Source organism: Chiloscyllium punctatum, chromosome 41, assembly GCF_047496795.1.
Source record: "Chiloscyllium punctatum isolate Juve2018m chromosome 41, sChiPun1.3, whole genome shotgun sequence".
Lineage (NCBI taxonomy): Eukaryota > Metazoa > Chordata > Chondrichthyes > Orectolobiformes > Hemiscylliidae > Chiloscyllium > Chiloscyllium punctatum.
The window spans coordinates 46,870,334-46,893,703 of record NC_092779.1 but is presented as its reverse complement, the minus strand read 5'-3'; the positions used below and the strand labels follow the sequence as shown (position 1 = coordinate 46,893,703).

Here is a 23,370-nt window from a genome sequence, read left to right as displayed (position 1 = left end):
TTATTCCATAATCGTAAAATAAAAGGTTACAGTAGAGTCAGACTAAATAACTACATTGCGATTTAAGTAATGTTATTTCCTAGAGAATAGTCTACGCTACACCATTAGACTCTAGTCTGAAAGTGCAAACTGAAGCAGACTGACTGCCGTTCACTTCAATGTCAGTGAGTGGGGATGTATAAAATGGTCCACAGTTAATCTTTTCAGCCAAATGCCTTATGTAATAAAAGGCAAGAGCAACAACCGCATGGGAGCATCACATTTTGCAAGCTCTTCTTAACATATCACAATATCCTGACTTGAACATATATTGCTATTCAGTAATTGTACCTGGATCAAATTCCATCATTATTATAAAAACAATATCACTGCAAGGATTCAACAGGTCAATAACATTCATTCTTTTTCAAGGCAAACAGGAATGGACAATAAAAGTGGTCTTGCCAGTTTCATCGACATTCCAAGAATGAAAAAACTAAGACTTTAAACCAAGAAAGTGCTCTTGGATTGTAACAGTTAGATTCTATGTCACTCCTGAATGGAGAGATTCAGGTACACACTTACAAGAAGCCATAAATCCACAAATATCAGTTTGACTGAAAACTCCATTTTCGGTAGAAGCAGGAAACACTCACTACAGAATGAAATGACAGTATTTTGTAAAAAGACAAAAAACAATTCAAAACAGAGTAGTCTCTGGCAAATAAATGACATTAGTTAGCCAAACTGACACATGATCCATGTAACAAAGTTATTGCAATTTAACAATATTTAGGAGTAAAAACAAGAATTAGGGCACACAGTCAAAAGGAATATTGATGCATATGAAGGGATACAAACATAGAGGGAAGATGCACAGGCCATTGAAAGTATAAATGCAAATAGATCAGGTTACAAAATAAGGTCCTTGGCACTTTATAAATAAGGCAGAGACTACAAATGCATGCAAAGGTAAATGCATACAAAGCAACAGTTAAGCTATAATTAGATGAGTGTGTGCTGTTTTGATATCCCAGATACAGAAAGAGCATTAATACTTTGCTGCACAAATTTAGTGAGATGCTATGCAGATTTGGAATCCACTATTCTGTAGAGACTAGAAGATGACTTTGAATTTGGCTTTACGGACAATTGTTGCACCGTGAACTATGTATCACATTAAATAGATGAGGCAGACACAATTGTACTTTCTGAATGAAAAGAGGATAAACACTTGAAATAGTGGAAGATATCAGGCAGATAGCAGGGTTTAGTTTTATGCTGTTCTCTCAAACATTTATACACACAATGAGCCCAATGGCCTTCATGGGTTTTACTTTGACATTATAATAGTGGATGTCAATAGCAAATCAGCAGCACCCTCTACACTTCTCTTGATAGTCAATTCAGTTGCAGTCAGATCCTTAACATGACCTTCCCTTTATGACCTCAATGAAATGAACTGGTAAATAAAATTACTGTACCTTTAGGTGACAAAGAGGTTTTAGACATATTTAAATGCTTCAATCCCTTTGGAATTTTGGCAAATTGGTTGCTCAGAGAAGACATGCCTGTAAAACAAGAGGTATTCATTATTACAATGAAACAAATACATAACTCAAGCAAAGTTTTATTCCAGTTAAATTTTCTCAACTCCCTGGGCAATAATGATAGGTAGAAACTAACCAAGGTGTCTAACTCATACAAAGACAATTTTTATTGATACATCACATGAATTCAAACAAAAACAATAACTGTGCAGGTTCACTGCTGTATCAGTTTCTTTCTCTCTCTCTCTAGCACTGTCCTCACCATATGTTTCCTTTGTCTGTTCTTCTCCCCTTTAAAACTGCTGTTGTTTTGACTTTTTTTCCCCAAAGTTTCAAAACAATGCAACATCATATAAAACAGTAATTGTCGCTCCTGGAATTCGAGGAAATCACCTCCAACACCTAAAATACCTCAATAAAGGAGCAGCTGTTACAGCCAGAATTTTTTCCTGTCCGCCATCTTGGATTATCCTGAATCATTTTACAAATACATTAAGGACAAAAGGGTAACTAGGGAGAAACTAGGGCCCCTTAAAGATCAGCAAGGCAAACTTTGGGAGGAGCCGCAGAAAATGGGGGAGATACTAAAGGAGTACTTTGCATCAGTATTTACTGTGGAAAAGGATATGAAAGATGTAGAAAGTAGCGAAATAGATGGTAACACCTTGCAAAATGTCCATATTACAGAGGAGGAAGTGCTGGATGTCTTGAAATGCATGACAATGGATAAGTCCCCAGCCCCTGATCAGGTGTACCCTAGAACTCTGTGGGAAGCTAGCGAAGTGATTACTGGGCCTCTTGTTGAGATATTTGTATCATTGATAGTCACAGGTGAGGTGCCAGAAGACTGGAGGTTGGCAACATGGTGCCACTGTTTAAGAAGGGTGGTAAGGACAAGCCAGGGAACTATAGACCGGTGAGCCTGACCTCGGTGGTGGGCAAGTTGTTGGAGGGAATCCTGAGGGATAGAATGTACATGTATTTGGAAAGGCAAGGACTGATTAGGGATAGTCAACATGGCTTTGTGCGTGGGAAATCATGTCTCACAAACTTGATTGAGTTTTTTGAGGAAGTAACAAAGACGATTGATGAGGGCAGAGCAGTAGATGTGATCTATATGGACTGCAGTAAGACGTTTGACAAGGTTTCCCATGGGAGACTGGTTAGCAAGGTTAGATCTCATGGAATATAGGGAGAACTAGCCATTTGGATACAGAACTGGCTCAAAAGGTAGAAGACAGTGGGAAGTGGTGGAGGGTTGTTTTACAGACTGAAGGCCTGTGACCAGTGGAGTGCCACAAGCATCGGTGCAGGATCCTCTACTTATAGAGTCATAGAGATGTACAGCATGGAAACAGACCCTTCGGTCCAACCTGTCCATGCCGACCAGATATCCCAACCCAAGCTAGTCCTACTTTTTATCATTTATATAAGTGATTTGGATGCGAGCATAAGAGGTACAGTTAGTCAGTTTGCAGATGACACTAAATTTGGAGGTGTAGTGGACAGAAAAGAAGGTTACCTCAGATTCCAACTGGATTTTGATCAGATCGGCCAATGGACCGAGAAGTGGCAGATGGAGTTTAATTCAGATAAATGTGAGGTGCTCCATTTTGGGAAAGCAAATCTTAGCAGGATTTATACAAAGAACAAAGAAGAAAATTTACAGCCCAGGGAACAGGCCCTTCGGCCGTCCAAGCCTGAGCCAATCCAAATGTACTGTCTAAATCTGTCGAGTCAATTCCTAAGCATCTGTATCCCTCTGATCCCCACACACACACGCATCTGTCCAGACACATCTTAAATAAATCTACTGTACCTGCATCTACCACCTCTGCTGGCGACGCGTGCCAGATGCCCACCACCCTGTGTGTGTAGTACTTGCCACGTGTATCCCTTTCAAACTTTCCACCTCTCACCTTGAAAGCATGACCTCTTGTTATGGAATCCTTCACCCTGGGAAAAAGCTTGTCTCTATCCACCCTATCTATACCCTTCATGATTTTGTAAACCTCAATCAGGTCCTCCCCTCAATCTCCTTTTTTCTAATGAAAATAAACCTAACCTACTCAACCTCTCTTCATAGCTAGCACCTTCCATACCAGGCAACATCCTCGTAAACCTTCTCTGCATCCTCTCCAAAGCATCCACATCCCTTTGGTAATGTGGTGACCAGAACTGGACACAGTATTCTAAATGCGGCCGAACCAACGTCCTGTACCATTTTAACATGATTTGCCAGCTCTTATACTCAACACCCCTTCTAATCAAGGCAAGCATACCATATGCCTTCTTGACCACTCTATCCACCCGTGCAGCAACCTTCAGGGTACAATGGACCTGCACTCCCAGATCTCTTTGCCCATCAACTTTTCCCAAGGCTCTTCCATTCATTGTATAATTCATTGTAGAATTAATCTTGCCTAAATACATTTAATGGTAAGAGACCTTGGAGTGCAGGTTCATAGCTCCTTGAAAGTGCAGTCGCAGATAGTGAAGGAGGCATTTAGTATGCTTTCCTTTATTGGTCAGAGCATTGAGTATAGGAGTTGGGACGTCATGTTGCAGCTTACAGGACATTGGTTAGGCCACTGTTGGAATGTTGCGTGCAATTCTGATCTCCTTCCTATCGGAAAGATGTTGTGAAACTTGAAAGGGTTCAGAAAAGATTTACAAGGATGTTGCCAGGGTTGGAGGATTTGAGCTACAGGGAGAGGCTGAACAGGCTGGGGCTGTTTTCCCTGCAATGTTAGAGGCTGAGGGTTGACCTTATAGAGGTTTACAAAAATATGAGGGATATAGATAGGATAAATAGACAAAGTCTTTTCCCTGGGGTGGGGGAGTCCGGAACTAGAAGGCATAGGTTTAGGGTGAGAGGGGAAAGATATAAAAGGGACCCAAGGGGCAACATTTTCACACAGAGGGTGATATGTGTATGGAATGAGTTGCCAGAGGAAGTGGTGGAGGCTGGTACAATTGCAACATTTAAGAGGCATTGGGATGGGTATATGAATAGGAAAGGTTTGGAGGGATATAGGCCAGGTGCTGGAAGGTGGGGCTAGATTGGGTTGGGATATCTGGTTGGCATGGACGGGTTAGACCGAAAGGTCTGTTTCCATGCTGCACATCTCGATGACTCCATCACATAATTAAAAACACAATTTAAAGTATTCCCTGAGAGCCCGATAACATCCATAGGAAGACAGGACTTGGAGAGGACATTGAGCCCTTACAGCCTACTCCACATTCAATAGTTCTAAAGACTTGTAAACGTTAACTCAGTTTTTCTCTCCAGATCTGCTAAGTTTCACCACTATTTTCCATGTTCATTCAAGACGATTGCTGACCTGGTTGTTGTCTCAGTTCCGCTTTCTTGTCTGCATGCTTGGTTTCCTTAGATCAAAACCTAACCAACTCAGCTTTGTGAAATTTGAAGATTCTGGATAAGAGAATTGCACATATTTACAACCCTTGAGATTATTCACCTCCTCCAGGATTTTCGCTTCCCCGGCCCCCAACGCCTTATCTTCACCATGGATATCCATTCCCTGTACACCTCCATCCCCCATCACGAAGGAGTCAAAGCCCTCCGTTTCTTCCTTTCCCTCTGTACCAACCAGTACCCTTCGACTGACTGAACTGGTCCTCACTCTGAACAGCTTCTCTTTCCAATCCTCCCACTTCCTCCAAACTAAAGGAGTAGCCATGGGCACCCGCATGGGCCCCAGCTATGCCTGCCTCTTCGTCGGATATGTGGAACAGTCCATCTTCCGCAGCTACACTGGCACCACCCCCAACCTTTTCCTCCGCTACATCGATGACTGTATCGGCGCTGCCTCGTGCTCCCACGAGGAGGTTGAATAGTTCCTCCACTTTACTAACACCTTCCACCCCGACCTCAAATTTACCTGGACCGTCTCAGACTCCTCCCTCCCCTCCCTAGAACTCTCCATTTCTATCTCGGGTGACCGAATCAACACGGACATTTACTATAAACCGACTGACTCCCACAGCTACCTAGACTACACCTCCTCCCACCCTGCCCCCTGTAAAAACACCATCCCATATTCCCAATTCCTTCACCTCCGCCGCATCTGCTCCCAGGAGAACCAGCTCCAATACCATACAACGCAGGTGGCCTCTTTCTTCAAAGATCGCAATTTCCCCCCAGACGTGGTCGACGATGCTCTCCACCGCATCTCCTCCACTTCCCACCCCTCCGTCCTTGAACCCTACCCCTCCAATCGCCACCAGGACAGAACCCCACTGGTCCTCACCTACCCACCCCACCAACCTCCACATACATCGTATCATCCGTCGTCATTTCCGCCACCTCCAAATGGACCCCACCACAGGGATATATTTCCCTCCCCTCCCGTATCAGCATTCCGAAAAGACCATTCCCTCTGTGATTCCCTCGTCAGGTCCACACCCCCCCACCAACCCAACCTCCACTCCCGGCACCTTCCCCTGCAACCGCAAGAAATGTAAAACTTGCGCCCACACCTCCCCCCTTACTTCCCTCCAAGGCCCCAAGGGATCCTTCCATATCCGCCACAAATTCACCCGCACCTCCCCCACACACGTCATTTACTGCATCCACTGCACCCGATGTGGCCTCCTCTATACTGGGGAGACAGGCCGCCTACTTGTGGAACGTTTCAGAGAACACCTCTGGGACACCAGGACCAACCAACCCAACCAACACAACCACCCCGTGGCTCAACACTTCAACTCCCCCTCCCACTCCACCAAGGACATGCAGGTCCTTGGACTCCTCCATCGCCAGACCATAGCAACACGACGGTTGGAGGAACAGCACCTCATCTTCCGCCTAGGAACCCTCCAACCACAAGGGATGAACTCAGATTTCTTCAGTTTAATTTCCCCTCCCCCCACCTTGTCTCATTCCCAACCCTCGAACTTAGCACCACCTTCCTAACCTGCAATCTTCTTCCTGACCACTCCGTCCCCACCCCCAGTCCGGCCTATCACCCTCGCCTTAACCTCCTTCCACTTATCGCATTTCCAATGCCCCTCCCCCAAGTCCCTCCTCCCTACCTTTTATCTTAGCTTGCTTGGCACACTTTCCTCATTCCTAAAGAAGGGCTCATGCCCGAAATGTCGATTCTCCTGCTCCTTGGATGCTGCCTGACCTGCTGCGCTTTTCCAGCAACACATTTTCAGCTCTGATCTCCAGCAGCTGCAGTCCTCACTTTCTCCTAAATAATTTATTTGCACCTCATATCAGACTTAAAAAGGAGACTTCTTAAGCTTAAACTATGTACCCTAGTTTTAGTCTCCACATAAATGGAACATCCTCCAGGTAACCACGATCCAACATCCTCAGTATCTTTTCTATTTCAGTAAGGTCACGTTGAAACACCAATGGAACACAACAGACAACTCTTCCACCTCAGGAACTACTTTTACAGAAATAATAAATTTTTTAAAATAAGGAAAGCAAAACACTCTCAGTATTCCCAATGCAGTCTCACCAACACCCTGTAGAGCTGTATGACAACCTCCAGAATTTGACATATCGTCCAAAGAAAACATTAGTTTAAGCCTTTATTGCAATATTTCACAATGGTATTTCCTACAAATTAATTACTGTCCAAAAATTCTTCCCAAAACAGAATATTCTTTTAGAAAATTAGTGAAGGCAAAAGCACTTATCAAAAGGGAGGGCAGAAGTGGTTTCAGCAGTCATGCAAAACAAGCAAAAGTGAACTGGAAGCTCAATTTACACCCTTCTAATTGGGCAATCAAAATGGATGGAGTATAAAATATGTTATTTATTCACCACCAGCTGTTTGGCAGAATGGACAAAGCCAAATTTTACTTCTAACCAAATTACTGCACAGAGAAGAACTTACCAAAATGACATTGCACTATTGCCTAACCAGTAGAAATGAGTCACCTTATTGGAGCACCTTTACAAAAATGCACATTTTACAGAGCTGACTTTTAATTTTTTCTTGTATTATCAAAAGCAGAATTAAGAAATTAGTGCTCAGAAGTCAAAAAACAGTGTTACAGACATTCAAGTCCAAACATATTTGGATTATCTACTATCACGAGAATACAAAGGCATTGGGATGACCTGCCTTTTAGCATTTTGCAAAGGAGGAAATATATAAACAAGAGTAAAAGTCCCAACAATACAAATTGTACAATCCAGACAAAATAAGCACATTATGAGCGACAAGTAAGGATAAGTGAATGCATGTATGCAAAAGCACTAAAAAATGTATAAATTGGAGCTGGGCAAATAATGAATCAAATAAGGCAGCCCTAAAATAGCAGAGGGCAGCAATATAAGAAACTATAGCAAGCAAAAGTGAGGACAAAAATACAGCTAGTGTGAAATCGGTAAAACAAACAGGACAATGATGCAAATCTAAAAATTGTATAGGCAGGTTTGTAGTGCACTAATCATAATAAAATGACGTGGTCATACAGTGATTTCATCTACCTTGGAGACACATTCAATCAAAACTTATAAAGAGAAAATTGACCAGTTTTGTCCACAACTAGTTGGAGACTGAGTATTTGACATAAAAGATGGCAATAACACTGACAGATGGACTTCAGAAACTCAATGTGAAGAACTGGCAAGAGCTTGGAATTGCATTAAAATTCTTCATATGGCAATATCTTAAAATCTCTTAATCAGCATTTCCCATTTCATGATAAAAGTCGATATCAAACTATGTCAAAATAGGAGAACATGGAGCAATATTTATCAACAACAATGTGTGCCCAATACAACATTATTAGTATACAACTAAATATGCATACCATAGCAAATTGGTAGTGCCCTTGCCAAGGTCAGAAAGTTACAGGATCAAGTTGTCTCCACATACTTGAGTTCACAATTGCTCTTATTCTCCAGTGGAGGACTCAAAGTGAGGCACAGTTGGCAAGCTGTAATTTCTCAAACAATTTAAATTGAGATCAATTTGTCAGTTAGGTTAAAGATTCCTTGGCTCTATTAAATGAGGTGGATTCTCTTGGTGTCCTGACCAACACTTATGCCTCAACCAACACTAAGAAAAATAGAGTATCTGGTCATTTGTAGCACAAATGTTTGTCAGGCTTTGTGTTTCCAAATTAGCTCTCATGCTCCTTTTTTTACAACAGAGAATACACGGAGGCATTTCATTCACTCTAAGGAATTTTCAACATGCACACAATGTAAAACACTATAATGATTTCAAGGATTCTCTTCTTTTTCATGACATTTGCTCAAAAGCCTAGATTGAAGGATTTATTTTTCGCTTCTGTGTTCAATACCAACTTATCTGTTAAAAATTCAGCCACGTCAGTTTCACGAAAAACCACGGACCTTCATTTCAAAGACTTCAAAATTGACTTCCACTGGTATGATTTTCCTATCTCAAGATAATATGAAATAAGAACAGGAGTAGGCTGTTCAGCCCTTTGAGCCTGCCCCACCATTCAATGGGATTGTGGATGATCTAACATCCATCAAGTCTACTTCCATGCCTTTTCCCAATAATCTTTGGTTTTCCCACTTATCCACAATCCATCTATCACAGCCTTAAACATACACAATATGAGATATTGTATAATGATTCTCTTTACTAAATCACTCACAAGCACTCTATGTAACTATGCCGTGTTTACACTGACTCATTCATGATACCACATTTTTGTAGTAAATTTAGATTACATTACATTACAGTGTGGAAACAGGCCCTTCGGCCCAACAAGTCCACACCGACCCACCGAAGCGCAACCCACCCATACCCCTACATTTACTCCTTACCTAACACTACGGGCAATTTAGCATGGCTAATTCACCTGACCTGCACATCTTTGGACTGTGGGAGGAAACCGGAACACCCGGAGGAACCCCACGCAGACACGGGGAGAACGTGCAAACTCCACACAGTCAGTCGCCTGAGGCGGGAAATGAACCCGGGTCTCCGGTGCTGTGAGGCAGCAGTGCTAACCACTGTGCCGCCCATAATCTTACTCTTGACACAATAAACTAAATTAGACACCCCTTCCAACCCATTACTGTTTCTTTACACATTTCAGTTTATCGGCCACATGATGCAAGCAGTGATTAGACATGTTTCTATATCAAAGCTACCCTGAATAAGCGTTAATACTGCAACCTACTCAGAACAATGCCACCCACATCATCGTGTCTCGATAACTCACTTGAAACAATGGAAAGATTATACTATTCATTAACCCTTAGCAAAGTCTATTGGGACTTGATAAAGCTGCAGTACATCAAATAGTTTTTCATTAGTATGTCCCCACAAGCCTGCTGCTCTTTATCTCTTTGAGATTTCCTCATGCACTACCTATTTCTATATCATGGTACAATCTATTTTGAATTTCTATTTAGGGCCACCATCTTATACTAATATTGGATTTATACTTTTTAAATACACATTAAATAGGGCCACTGGACTTATAAGAACTTTACTATTAAAACAGCGCTTCCATGAAACTTTATGAATGGAAGTGTAGGAATTGCCAAAACTAGCAACTGTAAATGAAATATCATAACCCAGCTGCAGGAGATCAGTTTAATATTCTCTACACTTTTATTTACTATATCTATACTTTCTCACTTTTTAGATCATATAGGTCCACTATTTTACGAATGTTAACTTGTACAGTCATGGAGATGTACAGCATGGAAACTGACCCTTCGGTCCAACTCATCCAAGCCAATCAGATATCCCAACCTAATCTAGTCCCATTTGCAAGCACTTGGCCCATATCCTCCCAAACCTTTCCTATTCATATACTCATCCAGATGTCTTTGCAATGTTGTAATTGTACCAGCCTCCACCACTTCCTCTGACAGCTCATTCCATCCACGCACCACCCTGTGTACAAAAAGGCTGCCTCTTAGATATCTTTCAATTTTTTTCCTTTCACCTTCAACCTATTCCCTCTTGTTCTGGACTCCCCCACCCCAGGGAAAAGACCTTACCTATTTATCTATCCATGCCCTCATGATTTTATAAACCTCTATAAAGTCACTCCCGAACGCTCAAGGGAAGACAATTCCAAACTATCAGCCTCTCCTTATAATTCAAACCCTTCAACTCTGGCAACATTTTTGTAAATCTTTTCTGAAGTCTTTCAAGTTTCACAACATCCTTCCTATAGCAGGGAGACCAGAATTGCACACATCATTCCAAAAGTGGCCTAACTAATGTCCTGTACAGCCGCAACATGACCTCCCAACTCGTATATTCAATGCTCTGACCAATAAAAGAAAGCATACCAAACACCTTCTTCACTATCTATCTGTGACTCTACTTTCAAGGAACTATGAACATGCACTCCAAGGTGTCTTTGTTCAGCAACATTTCCCAGGACCTTACCATTAAGTAAAAAAGTCCTGACCTGATTTGCCTTTCCAAAATGCAGCACCTCGCATTTGTCTACATTAAACTCCATCGGCCACTCCTCAGTCCATTAGCCCATCTTATCAAGATCCCGTTGTACTCTGAGGTAACCTTCTTCGCTGTCAACTACACCTCCAATTTTGGTGCCACCTGCAAGCTTACTAACTATACCTTCTGCGTTCATATCCAAACCATTTATATAAATGGCAAAAAGCAGCGGACCCAGCACCGATCCTTGTGGCATGCTACTGGTCACAAGCCTCCAGTCTGAAAAACAACCCTCCACCACCACCACAATCACCCTCTGTCTTCTACCTTCACATCCAATGGCTAGTTCTTCCTATATTCCATGAGATCTGACCTTGCTAACCAGTCTATCATGAGGAACCTTGTCAAACGCTTAACTGAAATCCATATAGATCATATCCACCACTCTGCAGTCATCGATCCTCTTTGACACTTATTCAACAAACTCAATCAAGTTAGTGAGACATGATTTCCCATGAACAAAGCCATGTTAGCTATCCCTAATCAATCCCTGCCTTTCCAAATGCATGTAAATCCTGTCCCTCAGGATTCCCGCCAACAACTTGCCCACCACCAATGTCAGGCTCACGGGCCTATAGTTCCCTGGATTTCCCTTCTTAAACAGTGGCAGCACGTTAGCCAACCTCCAGTCTTCCAGCATCTCACCTGTGACTATCGATGATACAAATATCTCAGCTAGGGGGCCAACAATCATTTCCCTGCAGTTCCACACAAAGGCTGCCTTGCTGGTCTTTAAGGGACCCTATTCTCTCCCTAGTTACTCTTTTGTCCTTAATATATTTGTAAAAACTCTTTGGATTCTCCTTAACTCTATTTGCCAAAGCTATCTCATGTCCCCTTTTTGCCCTCCTGATTTCTCTCTTAAGCATACCCCTACTTTCTTTATACTCTTCGAAGGATTCACTCTATCTCTGCTATCTATACCTGACATATGCTGCTTTCTTTTTCTTGACCAAAACCTCAATTTCTCTAGTCATCCAGCATTCCCTGCACCTACCAGCCTTTCTTTCACCCGAACAGGAATATACTTTCTCCAGACTCTCGTTATCTCATTTTTGAAGGCTTCCCATTTTCCAGCCATCCCTTTACCATCGTCAATCAACTTTTGAAAGTTCTTGCCCAATACAGTCAATATTAGCTTTCCTCCAATTTAGAACTTCAACTTTTAGATCTGGTCTATCCTTTTCCATCATGATTTTAAATCTAATAGAATTATGGTCGCTGGCCCCAAAGTGCTCCCCCACTGACACCTCAGTCACCTGCCCTGCCTTATTTCCCAAGAGGAGGTCAAGTTTTGCACCTTCTCTAGTAGGTACATCCACACACCGAATCAGAGAATTTTCTTGTACACACTTAAATTCCTCTCCATCTAAACCCTTAACACTATGGCAGTTCCAGTCTATGTTTGGAAAGTTAAAACCCCTACCATAACCACCCCTTTATTCCTGCAGTTAATGGAGATCACCTTCCAAATTTACTTCTTAATTTCCTGCTGACTATTGGAGGGTTTATAGTACAATCTAATTTGAAAAACAAAAATGACTAATACCTCTTAATTATGCAAGCTCAGACATTCTAATGCCATCAAGCAGTAACAGCGAGCATTTGGCAAGGGTTTAACCTATTGCCTGCTTCCCCAGGACAGATGTCACACGAACATGCATATAATACTTACAACTATGTGAAACCATAGTGCTAAAATTTTAATGTATGTAAAAAGTGTGTATAAAAGAGGCTACTGTAAAACTGTACATTAGATTCCATCATTGTCTCCAATTGTGTTACTGCAGATTCTCAACAAAGAGGCTATTTCAATCTCAGTTATTATTGACCACAACCCCACAGGAAGGACTCTGCCCCCACTGCTTCCTGGGGCAACGAACCCCAAAGATTTTAAACCTTAAAGAAGAAATTCCTCCTCATCACTGTCTTAAGTTGGCTCCCCTTTATTCTGAGATTTTGCCCTCTGATCTGAGACTCTGCCATGAGGGACAGCATTTACCCTGCCAGAATAGCAGGTCCACTGTTTATCCTTAACTCATAACACAATTCATCCATAACTTGCATCATCTTAGTGAGCTATTTATTCTCGTACCATGTTTATGTAAACCCACAGCTAAACAAAGATATCTCAGTGGTAAAAACAATGACTGCAGATGCTGGAAACCAGAGTCTAGATTAGAGAGGTGCTGGGAAAGCACAGCAGTTCAGGCAGCATCCAAGGAGTGGTATTCTGATGAAGGGCTTTTGCCCGAAATGTCGATTTTACTGCTCCTTGGAAGCTGCCTGAATTGCTGTGCTTTTCCAGCACCTTCTCTAATCTAGACTAAGATATCTCAGAGAGAAAAACAGAAATTGTTGGAAAAGCTTAGCAGGTCTGGTAACACCTGTGGTTAGAAATCAGAGTTAACATTTCAGGTCGAGTGACCCTTCCTTAGTACAGATGTGCTTAATTTTTACCATTCAGGATAACCTTTTTAATTCGCCAAAACTAGGCAGATAATGCTACTCATACTCAACCAAAGTGTTAATTTTGATCAAAGCAATGAAAAAAACTTTAAGACATGGAAACATGACTAAAAGAGAGTACACAAAATAATATTATGCTCTTCTGCTGTTGATTTAACTCACAGACAAGAACATTAAGTTCAGATATTAAAAAAGTGCACGACTGCATCAACACATTTATTCACTGAACAATTGAGTGGAATAGACAAAATGATCCATCTTTCTGCTGAATTGTTTCCTTTCATTTTAGGGTAGAGGATGATAGTGCAAGAGGGACGCAGTGAGGGAACACAGATATGAGACAGTGCAATTGGCTTTAGGGAGACAAACTCAGTCAGTATTACTACTCATGCAGGTACATCTTGTTAGATAGAAGATGAGGAAAAACCCATGTCAGTGATGTCCGTCCTGGGTTGAACAGTCTGCTAAAGGAGTCTAAAGTAGTCCTGCACTTCAAAAGGAAACTGTTCACTTCACTGTGTTATGAAAGAGGATAGCTTCTTTTCCAGTGGAGGTAATGCAGTTGTAAGAGGAGACAAGTAACTAGTGACAAAATGAAAAGATCATTGAGCATGTTGAAGCCAATTAGCTTATGAAATATTAATTAATATTTTATGCTGATGAAATTTTCTAAATAAAGTTAATTGAGGAATTGAAGAACCGCAAAGGCAAAACAACCATAGTTGGAGTTATGTACAGGCCTCCAAAATAGTAATCAGGAGCTGGGGTGTAAGGTATACCAACAGTCAGAAAAGATATGTAGGAACGGCAAAGTTAGAATGATCTTGGGGGATTTCAAATGCAGGTGGACTAGGAAAATCAGGTTGGTAGTGGATTGCAAGAAAAGGAATTTGTGGAATGCCTACTAGGTGGATTTTTGGAGCAGTTTGTGGTGGGGCCACTAAAGAACAATGCTGAGATCACAGTCAAAACGTGTGGTGCAAGAAAAGCACAGCTGATCAGGCAGCATCTGAGGAGCAGGAAATTCCTCCCTCTCACTTATCTCTCAGCTCCCTTGGCATCCACCTCCCCCACCCCCACACACATTCCTGATGAAGAGCTTAAAATGTCGATTCTCCTGCTCCTCGGATGCTGCCTGACTGGCTGTGCTTTTGCAGCACCACACTCTTGACTCTGATCTCCAGCATCTGCAGTCCTCAGTTTCTCCTAGTTCATTGTTCCCTAGTTGGCTCCACCTCAAGCTGCTCCACCTCAAAAGACTTGACATGGTACCTTTTTCTGTTACGACAATAGAGTAAAGTGGGCCCTTGGTTTAACATTTGAAAGATGGTAACACCAAGTGTATAGAACTCTCACATTCCTATTGTGGAGCATCAGCCTAAACCCTTGTGCTCAAGTCTCTGCAATGAATCTGAATTCTCAGCCTTTTGACTTGTAGCAGAGAGTGCTACCAACCAAGTCATGGCTGACACTGTAATCCTCGAGTTTAAAGGATATTCTAAAGGATCATGATAGAATCGTATGCAATGAAAATCATATGCATTTTATTCTTCTGTTATTACAAACAAGTATTCAAAAGCTTATTTATTTTTGCCATAGTATTTGGACCAAAACTCAAGGTCAGAACCATTGATGGTCTTTTAAGGCATTTGACATAGCAGTGTTTGAAGAAGCCAAAACTATTCTAAAATAGAAACTTAATTTATAGAAAATTAGCCACGATAAAAAAAGCAGTGTTAAATCTGAAGAAATTGAGAACATATTTCAACAAGTTGAATGAATATATAGGACGATAAATTCCAAAGTAAACAATCCGAGGATTTCATCTGCCATTATTTAGTCTTGGCCTTACAGGTTAAGATTTTGTAAATGTTTGTATGCAAGTTGCTGAAAGTGAGTTGATATCAATGCAGTGTGGGACAAGGTCACTTGAGACTCAAGTGAACGGGACAAGTAATTACCTTTCTTATAACTGACACAACACATGTACCACACAAATTGCAAGTTAGGCTGGGTAAGTTCATTATTAACATCAATGATAGAAAGAGAGTGCATTTATACAAAGAATAGTTAGATTCATTGAGAGGAGGAAAAAAGGAAAACTTTAAATATACATTTTTTAAAATTTCCAGCAATTAAACCCTGAGGGAATGAAATTTTCCATTGCTGACAGATAAATCCGAGTGCCGCAGTAAAAATGTCTGAAGTATACAGTGTCCAAGAAAAAAAGATTTGCAGCTAAATTATAAGTGATGAAAGATCATCTACCTCTGTCCTCCAGTGCATTGTTGGCAAGATTGATTGTGTGAAGTCCTGAGTTCGGATTGTGAGCAAGCGCACTGGCCAACTTCTGTGCAAAATCCCTAGGGAGAAAGAAAAGAAATTGTGTGAAGAGATGCACTTGAACTGTGATCCAGAACTGATTGAAATATACATAAGGATCAAATGAGCCAGAGGCCAGGATCTAAATATACATTACAAGGGAATGTCACTGCTTATTCACAGGCATATATCTGTTTCAACACTGTCCGATACAGGCATGGATTGAGTGCTGTTATCGTATCAAGTCGGTTTGTTATTTTTCCCCTTGAAGTGTTTTACTATGATTAAAGGCAATATAAAAATGCAAAGTCAAAATGTTGCAGATGCTGGAAATCGGAAATAAAACCTGGAAATCCTCATAAGGTTAGTCAACATCAGTGAAAAAAAAACAAACGTTAACATTTCAGGTTAATGACACTTTACATTAGCTCTGTGTCTCTCTGCAGATGGATGAATGCTTTCGTTGTTAGTCAAGTGTCAATACAATACAACAGTACATGTGCAAATTTATGTTGTTATTATTTATTCTGAGAATACCTCTCTATTAGAATCACTTCGAACACTGTTCAAAACTGCCACATTATGTGGATTTAACTAGAAATAGCCTGGGGACAATATTAAGAAATCAAAGGAAATCTATGTGTTCAATCACATAATATCAATTTTCAAGAATAAAGTAACTACTAATAATAAAGGCTACCAAGTGAGCCTTTCCTTTCCAACACTTCCCTCTGTATTCTGATAGAATTCCAATAATTCTAGAAGTTTTTCACAGTGACTATGAAAGTGCAAAAGTTCATGTCTAAGTCAGAATGAAGGTGTGACTTGCCTGGCATTTCAGTACAGGTGATGTTCTCACAACATTGCAAATTTGATAGAATGTGTTCCATTTTAAAGATACTACATAAAATAGCATTTGTGCAGTGGCAGTTCTGAACTGAATTTAGAGTCTAGTGGTACTGAGGCCAATTAAATAACTAGGCTTTGTGCTGGTGTTCATGCTATTTCAGTTGTATCCATCTCTAGATCAGTAATATTTCATCTCCCTTCTGATTTGAGACTTGCAAATAGTGATGAAACACAAAACATGACCTTCATTGTTTGCACAATTGGCCACTCATGGAAATGGTTAGGCTGCCAATAATTCCCATTAATATTGACAGATGTTGTTGTTGACAGTCAGTTAAAAGTGGTTGGCATTTGCTTCAACTTAAGTCACAGCGAAGCATATTTGTCGTGAAAATGTAACCTGCAATTGGTAAGGAAGCTCAGGGATATTATCGGAGATGTGACAGACTTGCAGCTGAGAATCATTTGAACGCTGTAAAAAGTGATACATGAAAAAACTCACTCATTATGGCAGAAGGACATAATGAAGTAGTTCAATGGATGGGGCAACCATGATATCCAGAAGAATTCTTGATTGGGTGTGGACAGCATTAAAAAATGCTTGCCTAATTAAACATTCTAGAGCTGTTGTGCTCTATAACCTAAGCATTTGGTGTTAGCATCCAAGTGAGTCTGTTGCTGTTGCTAGAATATCTGTCCATCCTTTTCATTAGCCTAGCCATAAGTCTTGGCTCTATGGAGGTGGAAGAGTGGAAGGCACATTGTACTGAGAGTAACTATAGTTGCGTTACACAATCTGGTGGCGATCATTTTGGATGCCTCATTAGCACTCAATCCAATTTCATTTATGTATTATGCTATAGGACAGAGATGTCTGTATGTGAAGAAAATATTTCATTTTCAAAAGGATTGTGCAGAGATCACTTCTAGCAGTGCCATCGTAAACAGAAGTCCTGCATTTCTTCAAAGTGTCCTCATTGAACTGCTACCTCCATTCCATTAACAGTTTTTCTTTCATTTTATTGTGTACATCACTTACTATCCCATTCAGAAACCAATATGGCTCTGCAATATTTGCTGTTTAGCTCAATGCTAGAATTGGAGAGTGCATGACTTTGCAGCAAACAGTTTGTTAATAATGCATAGATATTCCAAAGATAAATACAAACATTAGGTTGCAGTTGTAATTGTATGAACATGCGAGGTAGCACACAGAATATCAAAAGGTGTTCTTTAAACAATACTTAAAAGATAAAGTTTCAAGATCCTGACCTACAGAATTCATTTGAAACAATCAATACTCGAATATACTCACGTTCGGAGTCCTCCATTTTCCAGCACTAGCTCCTCTAAACGTGTCGATCTACCAACAACTCGTAGAATTTGCTCACAAACATCTGTGGACTGAAGAATTAGAAAATGAAATCTGCCTAAGTTAAATACAGAAAGAAAAAAAAACTACAAAGTATTTCCCACAAGTGTATAAGATCCTCAACTCTAAAGAAGTGAGATCTTGATTTTTTTAAATTCATATTTTTCATTGTCATAGAGTCATAGCGATGCACAGAGCAGAAACAGACCCTTCGATCCAACCTGTCCATGCTGACCAGATATCCCAACCCAATCTAGTCCCACCTGCCCATATCCCTCCAAACCCTTCCTATTCATATACCCATCCAAATGCCTCTTAAATGTTGCAATTGTACCAGCCTCCACCACTTCCTCTGGCAGCTCATTCCATACACATACCACTGTCTGAGTGAAAAAAGTTGGCCCTTAGGTCTCTTTTGTATCTTTCCCTTCTCACCCTAAACCTATGCCCACTAGTTCTGGACTCCCCGACCCCCTGGGAAAAGACTTTGTCTATTTACCCTATCCATGCCCCTCATTATTTTATAAATCTCTATAAGGTCACCCCCAGCCTCTGACGCTCCAGGGAAAACAGCCTTAGCCTGTTTAGCCTCTCTCCATAGCTTAAATCCTCCAACCCAGGCAACAGAATTGGGTCAGTTCTGGTTTGGATGGCTTTATTAATGTATGACAATTCCAGGTCCATGGAGAAGATTGCAGTAAATCAAACAGGCCATACTTTCCATTGCCTAACAATGTAGATGTATTGATAGTCATAGACAAATCTATTGCTTAACCCATCTGACTAACCACAGAGGATTAATAGGTAAGGGAACTTTTCTGCAGAAGTGGAAGAAGGTAAAATGCAAAAACTTGAATGTGTTAGAAAAATCAAAAGCAAATGGTGTCTTTAATCCATTACCCCTATTACTTATATCTTTGTGATTACTAGCAAATCATAAGTCTCAATAGATTTCGTATGAGCAGCATTAAAAACATCACAGAATATCACTGATGAAATCATTTCAACAATATCATAAAATCAAGAAATTTAACCAAAGTCATACTGGTAAGAGAAAATTGGGAGCCTCATGAATCTGGCTTGCTGAGCTTCATGCATACATTCTTCAGTATAGCTAGTGCATAATACTTTGTGCTATGAACTTCACAGTGCAAACTTATACTATGGTTCAATATAGCGTAATTTTCTAATCAAATTTTTACTTTATTATTGCTCAGTTTCGTTTAACATCTATTCAAGAATGATTGCAGATATTTCATCAATGTTCAACGACTTTTTTTGTGCTAAATATCAATAAAAAATCGTTCTCGTACTTCTTGTATATTAATAATGATCAATAATGGAATCTGTTCAACAATTGTGTTACTGATGGCTATAGATGTTTTAGATGAAAAAAAAGCCAAAATGTGACATAAGTATATAAATTGCAATTGTTTTTAGAGTGAGGTGAATAAATTATAGCATTAAAAATGCTTATTTTAAAAGTCATGACTTAAACATCATCTCATAGAATAATGTTTGCTATACAACTTGTGCTGAACATAAATTTACATTAAACTTAAATCAATATTCTCCAATACAGTTATTAAGTTTCTTCCTCCTCTGTCGAAACATAACGAGCAATTAATCTGAAGGTTTTCTAAATGGCACTCAAACATCAAACGTATGAGATCATTGTAGTCTCAAGCGTTAATGCTTTTGAAATGAATCATGCCATGTTTTCTATTCTATGACTCAGTCCCAAGACATTAAATTGAAACAGTCCACCAAATATACAATTGTCAGCAAAGTTCCACAAACAGTAGTGAAATAATTAGCAGATAATCTAGGTGATGTGTCAAATCAGGGAAAAAAAAATAATGCTGTAGCATGTTTTAAATCTATTTGAAGAAGCAAACAGGCATTAACAGAATGTCGATCAGATACAGCTCCTGAATGCCAAAGGTTTATATTTAACGATTCTGAACAGAGTGACGCAAGTTGAGGGATTTCGGGGAGCTCGGGTTTGAATTAGTAGCATGTGGATTTCGATCTGTGAGAGTGGATTTAACTTAATTAACTCGTCATTATTTCTCTGGAGCCAAAGTTTTATTGTGAAACCACAATGAGACAGTTAGCCCCTGGAGTGGTATTGGAAATTTGTTTGCATTAGGAGAGTTTTACTGGTAGACAGAATAAACATTGAAGAGCATCACCTTGCTTTCAAGAGGATTGAGTTTTTGGTTGCTTTGGTGAAACAACCATAGCTTGGAACCTTCCTTTAGCCCAATTCACAGACATTCTGGTTGAATTTGGATATTTGAACATTGTCCTTCTGGAGGAAAGGGTTAGTTCAGAAATGTTAGAAATAGGAATCGGTTACCTCAGTGTGAGGATTGAGTTTGTAAATTGTGGACCAGAAGTGTTTGCTTAGAACCCTGAAAGGATTATCTGACCCTAAGGAAAACTAAGTTGTGAAAATATGCACTGAAGTCAGTAGATTCAAGACTGGGAATTGAAAGTAATAGCTTGGTTAAATATAGAGATAATAGAGAAGGAAATTCTCATTAATTTTGGACTTCTGTAAAGGGATGTTGTTCAGCTGTGGGCAAGATTTATTTTATTGTATTTTAAAAGCTTTCAAATTGTGTTATATATAAATAGCTGGTTCATTCTAATTCTTTTCTTTCATGTAATAAAACACATTCCTGATGAAGGGCTTATGCTCCTTGAATGCTGCCTGACCTGCTGCGCTTTTCCAGTGTCACACTTTTCAATTCAAATCTCCAGCATTTGCAGTCCTCACTTTCTCCATAAAAAAGTCCTCTTTAATTGTTAATACCAGATCAGCAGCAATGCATGCCTGTGTTCCAATGAAAGAGGACGTTATTAAATTCAACAAAAAAAAAATCTGCAATGACAGATTTATGTTTGGGATCTGACCTGCTCAGTAATACCATCAGCTGGTAACATAACATTAGAAATAAACTAAAATACTTAGAGCATGCTGCTGCCTTCTGCTCACTCAGTGTCCAATATATACTTACCAGTTTAAGATCCTTAGAAGAGAGCTTTGTGAACCATTGGTTGTACTCCAGCGCAGCAACAATTGGTATCAAGTCTCTAATAAAAAGTGAATGAAGTTTGATTATTTACAGAAACATTTATCTTTTTGATTTATAATGTAACAATGCTGGCAAATAACTTTCATTCATAGTTCATCATTTGTTCAGGGCATCTTCATCATCCAAATTTGCCATACTTAGCTATTAATCATACTGATGATTCCCCCCCACACGGCACTTGATTTTTGTTTACATAACACAATTTTGTAAATTGTTCTGAGACATATTCATGTGTGTCTACATAAAGTTCTCACTATCTTACACCAGAGTTAAAATGCCAGTAAAACTGAACACATTTAAGTCATGCCAGCAGTACACTTGTCTCCGTTAGGTTTATTTCTTTCAACATAATTTACCTAAGCAGACAAGCTAGGACACAGTGAAGGTCACACTAAGCATACATTTGAAAAGTTTCCTGTTCCACGTGCTTCCCTGCTCTTACTCAAATTTACAGAGGCTGAGTATTCATTCAAGGAATTATATGTGAGGTTAGTTAGAGAATGCCGTCTGGTTTTGGAACTGTCAGAGCAGAGCTCAATTCTCTTCTCACTCAAAGTCCCAATTAATATTAAGATTTCAATAGCAATCCTTTATATATCAAGGGTTTTTCCTCACCCAGAAACACTAAGACCAATTTTACTATCCAAATTTCTGTCATGGCTATCATCCACTACCTCAGTTCAAGGAGGAACTGAAATGAGTAACTTCTGAAACATGAGTTTCCTATCAGGTGAGGCATTAACCCACGCTGAAGTTCTTTTGTATCTGTTACAAATAAAGCCATACTTAAGAAGGATTTTCATTTAAAGTCAAGCAATTTTTGACATGCCCAGCATTAGCATTACATGTGCAGAAAAAGCATTTTACTGAAACTGATGATAAAACTTCAAATTCGAATGAGTAACAAAATTCTTATACGACCAACCTGCTCTGGAGAAATCAAAGAGAGACATTAAACAATTTGCAGCAGACTCTCCTGAAACTGGGGTATGCACCTTGTTTGACCTTTCCTTAAAGGCAATAAAGGAGTGCACAATCAACCGCAAATTATCAAAATAAATAATGCTAGAAAATTAGGGCCAGGCAACACGTGTGCAGCAATGACCCTTGGTCAGAAAGAAGGCAAAGTTAGAAATGTAATAATTGAAGTAAGTATTTTAGTAAAGAAGAAAGAAATTCACCAAAGGTCTTTAAGATTGCATCCTCCAAACCCATGACCACTACCATCCTGAAGGAGAAGGGCAGCAGATACAAGGAAACCTGCAACATCCCCTCCAAGCCACTCACTATCCAGATTTAGGAATATACCACCCTTGCTTCGGTGTTGCTGGGTCAAGAATTCCTTCCCTAATGCCACTGTGGATCTAACAACAGCACATGAAGTACAGCAGTTCAAAAAGGCAGCTTACCACAACTTCTCAAAGTTAACTAGAGATGAGCAATAAATACTGGCCTAGCTACAACAGACTAGTCTGCAAACTAACAGATCTAAGTGAAATAGAGAACATGGCAAAAAAAACGAAGGGTGTGAAAAGATGGTACGCAGAAGAGATGAAATAACAAAAAGATTAGGCTAAAGGCAATAGTAATGGGACATGTAAAGTCCAGAGAAGTGTGAATGTCAGAATGATGAACAGTCACCCTAAGGAAGGAAGGACAAGAGAAAAACATGCAAAGATAAAGCTTATAAAACAGGACATCAATTAGGATTTGCAATTGCCTTATTTCAACTCAATTCTTTTCTCTCCTGGTCACATGTGTGACTCTTCTGATGCCCTCCAGCATTTTAACAGCTTCAAATTTCCTGACTCAAACCATCTCTTTCTTGCCATAAATATTCAACCTCATTGAACAACTTCTCCTTTAACACAACTTACTTTGTCAGAATGGAAGGTACTGCTATGGGTATCGATATATGTTGTACCTACACCTGACTTTGTGAGGCAGTGCTTGTTACAATTCTACTCGGAACTAGTCCTTCACCTGTACCAACATATTTTAGATTGCATCTTCACACTTTCCAGCTCTCACCCTAAACTCAAACCTTTCATCAACCTTTTGCTTCAAATTTCCATGGTCCTCTTACCTTCACAACTGTCCAGTCTGATCTCTTCCCTTCCTCTTGGCCACTAGTTCAATTGAGCATGGGCCATGGTTTAGAAGAAAGTGAGGACTACAAATTCTGGAGATCAGAGTCAAGAAGTGTGGCGCTGGAAAAGGCATAACTGAAACGTCGACTCTCCTGCTCCTCGGATGCTTCCTGACCTGCT

At 40.1% G+C, this 23,370-nt stretch overlaps 1 protein-coding gene across 8 annotated transcripts in view; it reads right to left on the bottom strand.

The window, feature by feature from the left end:
• Window positions 1-23,370, bottom strand: part of LOC140465031 (F-actin-uncapping protein LRRC16A-like) — a 470,304-nt gene that overhangs the window by 232,082 nt on the left and 214,852 nt on the right. For all 8 annotated transcript variants that reach the window (XM_072560843.1, XM_072560842.1, XM_072560840.1 and 5 more), the window contains exons 9-12: window positions 21,023-21,098; window positions 17,940-18,028; window positions 15,722-15,816; window positions 1,464-1,550 (exon numbers count right to left, since the gene is read on the bottom strand). In XM_072560843.1, the coding sequence (XP_072416944.1) occupies window positions 1,464-1,550; window positions 15,722-15,816; window positions 17,940-18,028; window positions 21,023-21,098 (347 nt within the window). The remainder of the gene's footprint in view (window positions 1-1,463; window positions 1,551-15,721; window positions 15,817-17,939; window positions 18,029-21,022; window positions 21,099-23,370) is intronic.